At 31.9% G+C, this 12,039-nt stretch overlaps 1 protein-coding gene across 1 annotated transcript in view; it reads left to right on the top strand.

The window, feature by feature from the left end:
• Positions 1-12,038, top strand: part of LOC148277881 (tyrosine-protein kinase Btk-like) — an 80,661-nt gene extending 68,623 nt beyond the window's left edge. The window contains exons 2-7 of the mRNA XM_088232252.1: positions 4,543-4,607; positions 6,232-6,315; positions 7,367-7,431; positions 8,023-8,088; positions 9,166-9,294; positions 11,192-12,038. Coding sequence (XP_088088378.1) covers positions 4,560-4,607; positions 6,232-6,315; positions 7,367-7,431; positions 8,023-8,088; positions 9,166-9,294; positions 11,192-11,489 — 690 coding nt within the window. The 5' untranslated portion in view covers positions 4,543-4,559 and the 3' untranslated portion in view covers positions 11,490-12,038. The remainder of the gene's footprint in view (positions 1-4,542; positions 4,608-6,231; positions 6,316-7,366; positions 7,432-8,022; positions 8,089-9,165; positions 9,295-11,191) is intronic.
• The last annotated feature ends 1 nt before the right edge of the window (position 12,039 follows it).

The following is a 12,039-nucleotide window of genomic DNA, read 5'->3' as shown; positions in this document are numbered from 1 at the left end:
ATAAATAGGGAGGGTCCGATGCCTTGCGGAATACCTACTTGCTCAATGCAGATGTGAATTATGAGAATAACACTTAAGCTATGGTTTCCTCGAAAAGTGGTATCGTCATCCGGCGGCCGCGACGGCTTGTCTGTCAAAATATATGCGCTGAAATGTCATCTGTCATATTTTTCAGTAGTCATATTGGCTAGTTTATCAGTTTTTTTTTTTCAATTTCCTAGTCATGCGACCTTCTCATGCACGAAAATCGCGTATTTTTTTTGTTATTTACATTTTTATACATAGCTGTTATTTTCAAGTGTTGTCCAGATATTTCTTCACAAATTTTGGTTTTACCTGGCTTTTTTATAGTCTTTGCTTTTCACGTTATATAAAAATTCATGATTTCGCACAAAACCAATCAACTTTTCGTCAATTTTGCTTGTCACATCGCGTTTACACTCGTTTATAGCTTGACGGGTAAAAATGTTCACCGCTACACGAGAAAAACCGTTCGAAGACTTCGCACCGCTATGACGGCCGTCCTGCAAATAGCTCCACCGATGTTTGACGTTCTGCTCACAATCGAAGCTCTCTAGGAAACTAGCGCCATTGATTTGTACAGACAGCGTTTTAATGACGTTATCTGCCGCCGCATGACGGCTGCTACGTGACAGCGCCGCTCTCCTAGTAAACCAATTTAGCGGGAAAGTTTTAGATAAATAATCAATTGAATTAAATTGTTCGCTTGATATTTATTATATGCCATGTCGGCTCAAACAAGAAGGAATTAAGAATTAATAACGGAATTAACCATTCGTTCTAACGAGAGTCGAACTGTCGAAATGTAAATACCATTTGAGGCAGGATTATGGATTGCAACCGAGTGGACAAAAATAGACGTCATAGAGAAGATTGCCGGCAATTGGAAAACAAAAAAACTGACGTTATTATTTGATTTATCATAGGAAAAATAAAATCGCATTCGGTCTCAAAGGGTAAACATGGCGATATATTATAATTTTGTTGTTGAACTCATAAATGTTGAATTTATGCATCAATCAAACATCTTAAACTGTTTTTAATGTCATGGTTGAATAAAGTAATAAAATACCTTTATTGAACAATTTATTTTTAGGCTGGCATATTTTTATAATAGTGCTAGATTGTTCGCGATCTTTTGCACTTGTCCTTTGTGCTCATTAGTATGCGGATAATTCAGTGCGTGGGTTTCAGCTATTTGTGCGAGAGTAAAAATCTCATCATATTCAGCGACGCGTCATTTAGTTGCAATGAAATCGCGAATCCATCACACCTAGCATTTCGTTTTATTATAATTGGAGAAGCGTCCCACGGATTTTACGTAAATGGAGGTAATTTGCAAAAATACCTCATTTTACAATTTTTTCCCGCCCACATCTTGATTCGAATAATTTACCTGTCGCCAAATCTACATTATGTACGTGCGGCGCGGCGTACCACTCATCATCGTCAGTCGATTTCTAAATATTTTATTCGACTTTTAAGTATGACCTTTTTTGCAATTACACAAAATACAAATAAAATTATCAGTATTTTGAGTATGTCCAAATGTTTGTAGAAAAGGCAGGTCCGATATTTAAAATAATGATGAAAAATGTTGAGACTAAAATTTAATTTATGAGTATAGCAGAAATCCAGCCTTGTTTACAAACATTTGGACGTACTTAAAATATTTTTCATTTCACTAAATAGTTTAAAAGCAGTGTGAAAGTTGACATGTATTTTCATGTAAAATAATTCAGCCAGATGATTCTCACCCACATCAATAAAGGGTTCAACTCTTTTACTAACAATATACAGTAGATGGAAGAGTTGACGAAATGTGGATGTTTAAACATAGGCAGAATGGTGAATATTACCGTGTGTAAAGTGGCCACTTAAACCAGCCTATGACAGGTCATTAGCCCTGTAAATGCCTAGACTTCCATATTTCCTTCTCAAAAACGTTTTCCCTGTTTTTTAATTTTTTTTTTTTTTTTTAATATTCATCGATTCGTGGTGTCGTCATAGCCAATGATTTGTAAAAAGGTGTTAGATTTTAGATTGATTTATCTCACCAAGGATGAAGAAAATCCATTTTCATACAGGAAAATGTAAATTTAAGAATTAACAGGGCTTGTGACTTGTCGTTGGCTGGTATAACTAATCACCTCACATTATGGATTCTCTATTCTTTTAATTCTTGTTTTATTTTACGCTCTTTTGTCGTTTATTTTTTTATCTTTTTAGCCGTCTGAAATGGAGTTTAAATTAGACGTTTTTTATGGAATTGACCATATTATTCACCACTTTTACATAGTCGAGGCGGAAATTTAAAATGCTGTAAGCTGCAAAGCGATTTCTTTGAGTGATGGAAAATGAAATTTTTGATTAATATTTTGATTAAACAATTTATAATAATATTATTTTAATGAATAATATGATATACGTACAGTAGAACTCCGTTTATCCGAACTCCAGTCATCGAGATTGCCAAATATCCAGATCATTATCAGGAAAAAAATATATAGGAAATGTTATAATAACAAATAAAAAGGATAAATGAGTTTCTTTGTCAAAGGAATTAACTTTGCTAGACACATTTAAGTAAGTTTTTAATGTGATTTCAATTCACTGTATTATTTCAAAAGGAATACAATTTTTATCTTATAGTAAATTTTGCATTTTCTTTCAAAACATTGCCTTATTTTAATGCTTAATCCAATAAACTAGATTTATGCATATCCGTAAAACGTCTGGCTCTCATTATTCCGGATATTTGGAGTTTTACTGCATTATGTAAATACCAATTTTTGTTAAAAAATATTATTTCTAATGTATTGACTAATAATAACAAATATTGTCATTAACAAAAATGTACAATATTATTTATTTTAAACTTTATTTTACTTCTCTTATCGGCCTCGTGATGTAATGATCAGCGCGTTTGCCTACCATGCAAGAGGTCTCGGGTTTGATTTCCGACATGGTTGCTATGAAACATTTATTAAAAGGGTATTTTTACACTAGAATATTTCATAGTCTCTGGACTGGTACCTAAAGCGTAAGACTGATCATCTTACCTTCATGTAACTAAATCGTTCTCTATGTGACAACAAAATAAATTTTCTTAATTTAATTACAAATTTAAAAGCTTTTAAATTAAAGCAATTAAATTTATTTAACAATAGAATCACTATGAAAAGCGCCCTTGAGGTATTATATTACGAAAATGGCGCTTATTAAGTTATCCATAATAATAATAACAAAAATGATCAAGTTACGCTGAAATTGATGTACCAATGTAGTACCCTATGCATCATTAGGTGCGGAAAGAGAATAATGAAATAATTATTCCTTTTTTAATTACCATAAAATAAAAAAGTTCCTTCTAATCTCTTACAGAATATTTTCTTTTCTCTTTCTTATATTACACAAAAATATTATACCTGTCTTTTTATTGTAGGAGCAAAAAAATATTTATAAATATTTCTTGTATGCCCATGCCTTTGTGGGATTTATTGTTTACTATTTTTACTGTTAAAATGTATTTAATTGCTATGTAATTATTCTTTATTTTTTAAATTCTCTGTTTTACCTTTTATGTTTATTGTAAAAAAATATAGTAATAAAAAAATTTACACTTCGTTCCTTAGATCGTTAAAATTTCTACTGACAATGTACAATGCTAACGGATCAAATTCGTCAGTGTTATAATACATATTATACCTATAGTGTACGTGAATTAATTTTGAATGTAGATATTTTTATTAAATGTTATTCAATATTTATATATAACCACTTACCGACTTTTCTATGTCTACCGGTTTCTAGGCGTACCCGCCTCTTTGTCGGTTTGCATGTTGGTTCAATTGGTGTCCTGACGAAGAGACGGGTACGTCTCGTAGACATAGAATAGTCGGTAAGTGGTTATATACAAATATTAAGTAAAATGTTTGACCACAAAGTTAATGCTTTAAATATTAATAGATATTTTTAATTACTCAGTTAGCTTCCCAAATCTATATTCTGTTGTTCTTAATCCAGCTAATCCAGCTGTTCTTACATTAAGATATTTCATAGTATAGTAGTTGGCGCGTTCGCCTACTTTGAGGTCCTGGGTCCAATTCCAGGCAAGGTTAAATCGAGTTGTGGTCCCGTGGCTAGTGTTGCGGTCTCACGGCTCAGAGGTCCAAGGTTTGAACCCTACTCTACCTCAACTTGATTTCCATTTTAAGTGTGAGTTATTTACAACTCTTTAAAAATGGCCACCAAAACATAAATATTTAGGTAAATTACAAGAACGCTAATATTTCTTTAAAAAAAGGTGGACTTGAAATGTTGGTTTTAAATGTGGTTACAAATAAAATAAAAATGAATTTGTATTAGAAACCAGTAGGTATCTTAGTATTGCTTTCTGACTAAGTTTATGGTCCACAACTCACAATAATGGGTTTAAAAGCCTAATAAATATTCACAGTGGAGTTATACAGTGCTGAAAGGATTATGAATTTAAAATGAATGTTTTTGTGTTTGTTTCAGGTGCTCCTTCAAGCCCCATGATGCCGGGCGGTGCGGCCCCAGGGACCCCCTCCTCCAAGGTTAAGGTATCGGATTTATTTATTTATTACGGCTACTTAACGGTCAGATATTAGAAACCTACTTCGCATCATTATAGCGAAAGCAATATTAATAATGATTGAACTGTTAATTCTATACGGATAGATATGTTAAAATTTCAAAAATATAATCGTATTACAAATTATGCAGAAACTTACGTAAAAACATTAATATCACCTCAAGTAATTGAATTTTCACCGTAATTCAATCAAACTTTGGGAATATTTCGAAACTCTAGAGTCGCCTGTCTCCATAGAAATTTGTACTAGAGTTTTGATATATGGCCGGCCGGAAGTAATTCTGACTATATATCGATTTATTTGTCTGTTCCGAGAAATACTCTGATCTGGAGGCACATCTGTGTGAATTGTATTTTTATTTAAAATATATGGTTTGATGTGGGACTGTGTAAGTATAAACAATACTTAGCGACGGCGCCGGCGCCGGCGGTGTGTTATTTTGTGTCTTAGCCCTTAAACTAAATTATTTTGTCAACTGTTTTTTTTCAATTTATTTTTTAAATTTAATTTTATTTATTAAAGAAAAACAACAGCCATTGTAACAAAAAACAAACAATATTTACAAATAAATCAAAATTATAGGCCAATTAAAGTTTTCTATATATAAGTAAATACAATGCAAAAAATCAAAAACAAAGCGTACCCGGAAAAGCCACTCTGTATAATTCCACTTGTAAAAAAGTAAAATATAACTATAATAATGAAAAAGAACATATAAAAATAATAATTTTTTGTATTCTCTGTCTTAAAAAATCATTTTGTCAGCGGATCCATACGGAGTAACCCCAGATCAGCCTTCTCCCTTCTTCTTTCAAACAAGAGAAAATAAATATAATATAATATAATATAAAAGTATTCAAGAAAATAAATCATTTTTAAATAGGTACAGTTAGATTGAATTATAATTATTTTTTGCAATCAAGGTTCTAGTATTTTTTTAATATTTGTTTAAAGTGAGGAAATGTATATATCGATTTTAGAAAGAAAAAAAAATTGCATGTTTAATTTATTTCCTTTAACTTTTCAGTTTTCCAAAATTTAATGATCAATAATGAGGAAGTTCGGTGGTTTTTATATTTTTTATTTGTTAATAAACAGTGAAACTAAGCCAAAAAAAATTTTTTATTAATGTTTATCGTATTATCACCACCAAGATTTTTTAAAGTTATGTAATTTTGAAATTACTCCTCCCGTGACGTCACTAGTTGTCGTCGGTAAGTTGTCCCGACTGGTGAGTGGCTTCCTAGAAACCGGAACTCTATCACAACATATAACAACGCTGTAGTTGATCGGTTGATTCGGAAGAACTTGTGACGTAGTTAGTAAAGTACTCGTAGTTGATTTTTATTCGTTTCTTCATACATTTTCGAGAAACTGTAAGAAAACATTTTTTATATCCAATTTCCTGTAAAACCAAACTTCCTCATTGTTTTGCCATGTTATTAAAAAATATACATTTTACTATCATGATTTCTTAGAATACCATTTTTTAAATCTATTATGTTCCAAAAAAAATTCCTTGAATAATATCTTTTTGGTTAAGAAGGGTTTTGTTTTTGGCGTTATAAAATAAATAAACTTAAATTTCCAGGAGAAACCCGCGGTTAGGACCAAGGTGGTGGTAGCTCTCTACCCCTTCAAAGCTATTGAAGGCGGGGACTTATCTCTTGAAAAGGTATTTTGGTTACAATTAACTTTGTCTTTATCCCCTTTTGTTTGTTTATCCTGCTCTCTAAATATTGGATTTAATCTCTATTGTTTTATTTGTATCAGTCTCACAAAGTTTACAGTTTTTTCCATTTTTAAATTGAAATCTTCTCATTTACAATACTTTATATAGGACATTATCACAATAAGTTTAATCCTTAGTTAAATTGAATTTCCCCCGTGTAAAATCATGTGTCTTGTTATTTTTCAATGGTACTTTAACTAATTATTTAATAGTTCTTTCAAATCATGCAAGTAAATAAAAAAAAATTTACATCCTTGTAGGATTGGTCGAATATAAACATAGTAGATATCTTTTTAATTATTTTTTTTATCATTAATAAAACATATAGTACATATTATACTCTCAGGAGTTATTAAAAAAAACTCATTTGGGACCTTACATATAAAGAAAACATTTTTGTGACAATACATAATATTATACATAGTTAAAACATCCGAAATAGTAAGAAAACATAAAACACAGTACTTTACACCATCTATATAAATTACATTAATAACTATCACTATCAAAAAGATGTAAGTAATATTTTTTCATTCGAACACTTTTGGATTTTCTATTCGACTTTTCGTGTTTTGGCTCATCGGGCAGCTTATTAAATTCGGAATAGCCAATATTTTGTTATGAGATTTCTTCACAACTGCCATCAAACAATCATTGTTTAAAAAGTAAATGAAAATATTGCATATTTTATAAATACAAAATGAGTATTTTATAATATTCAACTTGCGGTTTTATTTGAAATATTGATTTAGGATAAGATAACTTTAAAAAACTTTTTAAAACTGCAATATCTCACAACTAGTCAAATGTTAGTTACCAACTTGTTCCAGAAACCTGATTTACATTTTACCGCAATGAAAAATCTTTGTCTTCGATGTGGTTGATTAAAATAAGGTATAATTATTGTACATAAAGATTGATTTTTGTGGAAACTTATCATGTTTGTTTTCAAAATTCCTAATTATTATGTTTCATGTTATTTTTTATATTTTAGGGTTCTGAATATGAAGTATTAGATGACTCTCAAGAACATTGGTGGAAAGTGAAAGATGACAATGGGTGAGTAATATTGAAATTCTATTTAAATCATACATAAGTATATATTTAGACTAATTACAAAAGTAAAAATTCTGTATTTATTTGATTTCACTTTTATTTATAATTTTCACCAGTGACTGGGTTTTGTCATGATCGACATCGTCAGACTGGTCATGTAGATGTCGGTCACGACGAATCCCTGTTACCGGTGAAAATTATAAATAAAAAAAAACTAAATGTAACATTTTTATTATTATTATAAAAATGCAGTTCCATCAAGAAATGTCAGTAGAAAAACTAGATCTATTATTTAGACAAAACTATTAACTTTCATAATTAGTATTTATTCTGTTTTTCAATGGTAGATAAATTATGTTAGCATACTCGTTTTCTACTTAAAGTTTTAAATGCTAACAAAAAAATGGTCAAAGTGTAAAATATTGAGAAAAAAAAAATATTTTTGTGCATAATTTTTTATCCTTTAATCTGTTGTCAATAAAATCTCAGCCTAATTTGTACCTACTACTGCATATAACATAAATTTAATTGAAGAATATGTGTATCTTTGATAGTTAAGTGTTATTTAATACAACTGTTATTACTGTTTTTCAGGAAAGTGGGATATATTCCAAGCAATTACGTTAAAGAAAAAGAATTATTAGGTTTACAAAAATATGAGTGAGTATGCCGCTAGATTTATTTTAATTAGATCTATATCTGATCATTTGTTTTAATAATCCAACCTCCCGAATATGAATATATTGCCTCTAAAAAAATGTTTTTAATTTAAACATATATTTATTTCTGTATTTGACCTCTGAATTGTATGTTGTAAAACTTATTTTTCATTTATCTAAATTGACTTTATTTTCTTGAGAATTTTTGTGATTTTCTGGAATTTCAAAAATGTCGTTTCTTTATGAAGGTTATTTATATAAAGTATCGTTTACATGTAGACAATACAATAGATAAGACCATATTGTCTTGTCCCAGCTCCGTGAACAGCCTCGACTGCGCACGATAAAATGTGTTTATTACGAGTAATTTCATGGAAAATATTTTTTATTTCATACCAAGATGTATTAGAATTGTTAAAATACAAACTAAAATAAACTGATTTTTTTTTTGCTGCCATTTTCGGCAGAAAAAATGCGCGGGAGCGACACGTACGCGTAGAGCAAATCGCTATTGTTATAAGGTCCTGTCCGTGTGCGTTGGGGGTAATCATTGTTCTGCGGAGATAGCCTGCCCGTCTTCGTGATAATGTCTCGGAACAATGTCCCGTTGTACAAATTGCTATTTATACGTGTACAATAGGTCTGGTCCTGGGACAGAACAATATTGATACTTAAATATAATATAGCATGTTAAGCATTGAAAATTTAGAAGTAAAGTCGGGGTACGTTCAAGACACACGGAAGGAATGCGTTAATGTGTTTTGACAGTGCCTGGTTGAGTTTTGATAAAAATTGGCGCCTCGATTAAAAATAATATATTATATTTGCGATTATTGGCCGTGTAATTTTTACCTAAACTCAACTGGACAGCGTCACAACACATTATCTCATTCCTTCCGTGCACCTTGAACATAGACCCTGGCTATAGTTGTACCATTTAAAATCTTATCTAATATTGTTAACTTGATCTAATATTGATACATGATTTTAATGTATTTTCTAATACATTTTTGAATATTCAAAGTGCTAAATATGTTTTTTTTGTTGGTAGAAATTAGGACACATTTTATTGTTTCAGATGGTATGTAGGAGATATGTCTCGACAAAGGGCTGAGTCATTACTCAAACAAGAAGACAAGGAAGGTTGTTTTGTTGTCAGAAACTCATCCACTAAAGGGATGTACACCCTCTCCTTATATACCAAAGTGTGAGTACTTATTCTACAAACCTATTAACTTCATAATACAATACTCTACCCTCTACTTCTCTAGTGAAAAGGAATTACATTTCACTTACTTCAAAATAGCCTTTTCATTCTCATTACAATAGTTTTAGATATGATTAATAGTTTACTAATCTTTTTTATGATTTATCAATTTGAAATTTCCATTTCACTAAAGATTTTCATTCAGATTATCCTATATTTAGTACATTTTCCTGAAATCTAATATATTTATGTAACCACAAACCATTTCCCATTATTTTTTTGAGAGATAAATTACGTACAAAAAGTACCTGGAAATTTGGATTTTACTGAACTGACTAAAAGGAATCAGTAAAAAAAATGTGTTCAGGTCGGTAGCCCCTTCCTTATTTACCAAGTTTGTTTAGAGCGCGATCTGTCACTCAGTGTGTTGACAGCAGCTGTTAGTAATAAACGACCTCAAGTGTGCTCGCCGAATTTAATATGGAAAAAATAGTGGAACAATGCATTTGTTTAAAATTTTGTGTCGCAAACGAAATTTCGTGTGCAGATTCATCAAAAATGTTATGTGTCCAAAACACAGACATACGAGTGGTATAAGGAGTTCAAAGCGGGCCGTGAAATCGTAGAAGATTTATCTCGCTCCGGTCGGCCATCACGACGACAACGCGCCATCTCACCGAGCTTCGATTGTGACCAAATATAAGGCCAAAAACTCAATAAATACGATCAACCAATCACCGTATTCACCGGATATGGCTCCGTGTGATTTTTTCTTGTTTTCGAAACTAAAATTGCCACTACGGGGTCGCCGCTTTGAAACGATAGAGGCCATCAAACGAAATTCGCTGAAGGAGCTGAAGGCGATAACTTCGGCAGCCTATGAGCAGTGTATGGAGGATCGGGTTAAACGTTGGCATTGCTGTATTGCACTCGATAGAGCCTACTTTGAAGGGGACAAAAAAAATTTTGATGAATAAATAACAATTTGTGTGTTTTTTTACAATTTTCGGGTACTTTTTGCATATAATGTAACTTTTGCTATATGAATTTAGTTTTTAAATAACCCTAAAGAGGGCAACGTGTTGTTGCCAAAACTAGTCAGTTGTGTCAATAAAAAGTGGTTCTAAAAACAAAGTTATTTTATTTATCTCTCAAAAATATAACAACGATCCACAAAGTTAGTGCTACAAATCTCCAAAATATATCTCTCATTATGCTATAAATAACTTTGGTATGAGAATTTTTTTATTTTAACCAGTCGAATATTGCCAACGAGAAGCTTTTTTACTAATTAATACCATTTCAAAATATAGGTCTTAGGGTTGTAACCACCTCCCTCGCCACCCTCTTAGACATTGACCCACGTTCGTCAGCACCTTAGCCATGTGGGTGTCAACCCACATACCAAATCTTAGTTTTATTACTGTCCCGTTTACTTATTTTGCCTCCATTGATCATATTTCCTTATCTCTCCTCTAGACAACAACCCATATTATATGCCAACACCTTAGTTAAGTAAGTAATACCCACCAATCCAGCATTAGTTTCTACCTCTAATTTATTTGTTTGTCTTTTGTCTATGCATCTATATGCTATGATTGCACTGTGAACAATATTCTGTATTTATAACATTAGTTCTGAACCACCCGTCGATTGGAGGAGCGCTCTTTTAATAGAGTGAACACTACTTGACTAATAACTCAGTTTTTATTTTATAATAATTTACTTCTTCACCTTGTTTATGTTTCCACTTAATGATGGCTTTATATGCCTACAGTGTTGACCGAGTCCAGTGTAGTATCGATAAGTTCCATTAAAAAAATAAGATTAATTATAACATTACATACGAATTTCCTTGATAATGTTCATAGTTTTAAATTTTGATATGGGTTTCCAGGCCACATCCGCATTCCAAGCACTACCACATAAAGACCAACCCACGAGGAGAGTTCTACCTTTCGGACAAGCACTGCTGTGGCTCAGTGGCCGACTTAGTAAACTACCACCGCCACAATAGTGGAGGACTCTGTTCCCGCCTCAAGACTTCCCCCTGCGATCGTCCCGCTCCGGCTACTGCTGGCCTTAGTCATGGTAACACTATTCTACATTTTATAATATCTAGAGACTGTCGAGAATGTTCAGTGCTATTGGAAATCAGATATAAAAAATGTTTTCTTAAATTTGGTAAAAATTAGTGCGTATGGTTGTACATCGAAGTTTCTCAAAAATGTATAAAAATGGTTTGAATAAAAATGAACCGCTTTGCAACGCCGCAGGTTTATTTTGACCACGAGTTTGCAATAGCCAATAAACTAATGCTTTTATGTTGTTATGGCAACCATGGCAACGGATTTCCGGTTTCCGGTGTAGCTATATTTTTTTTAACATTTAGTGTGTTTGGGGTACAAATTATAATTATATGAGACTTGTAACCGTATGCAGAGACAAAACTTAAGGTGAGGAAAGTACATTCTAATTTCAAATGCAGAGAATAACCCGAAGGTGAAGACAATAGAATGTACTCTCCTCACCTTAAGGTTTGTCTCTGCATACGGGTATTGGTTTTAAATGTCAGAAACCAAAACTGTTTGTCGTTCCTACAAACAAATCCAATCATGTCAAACGATGTCATAGAATGCCTGCGAGTCAGCGGTTCGTACAATAAATGTCAATAACACCTTCTGTTTTCTTTGCATGTTGTCAGTTATGTTTCACCGTTCAGATGTGTATTTTGATCACTCACCA

The sequence above is a fragment of the Micrasema longulum genome, unplaced genomic scaffold (genome assembly GCF_059751315.1).
Source record: "Micrasema longulum isolate JH-2025_06_02 unplaced genomic scaffold, ASM5975131v1 h1tg000962l, whole genome shotgun sequence".
NCBI classification, from domain to species: domain Eukaryota; kingdom Metazoa; phylum Arthropoda; class Insecta; order Trichoptera; family Brachycentridae; genus Micrasema; species Micrasema longulum.
The sequence above is the reverse complement of the archived record's forward strand: the minus strand, read 5'-3'. Positions and strand labels throughout refer to the sequence as shown.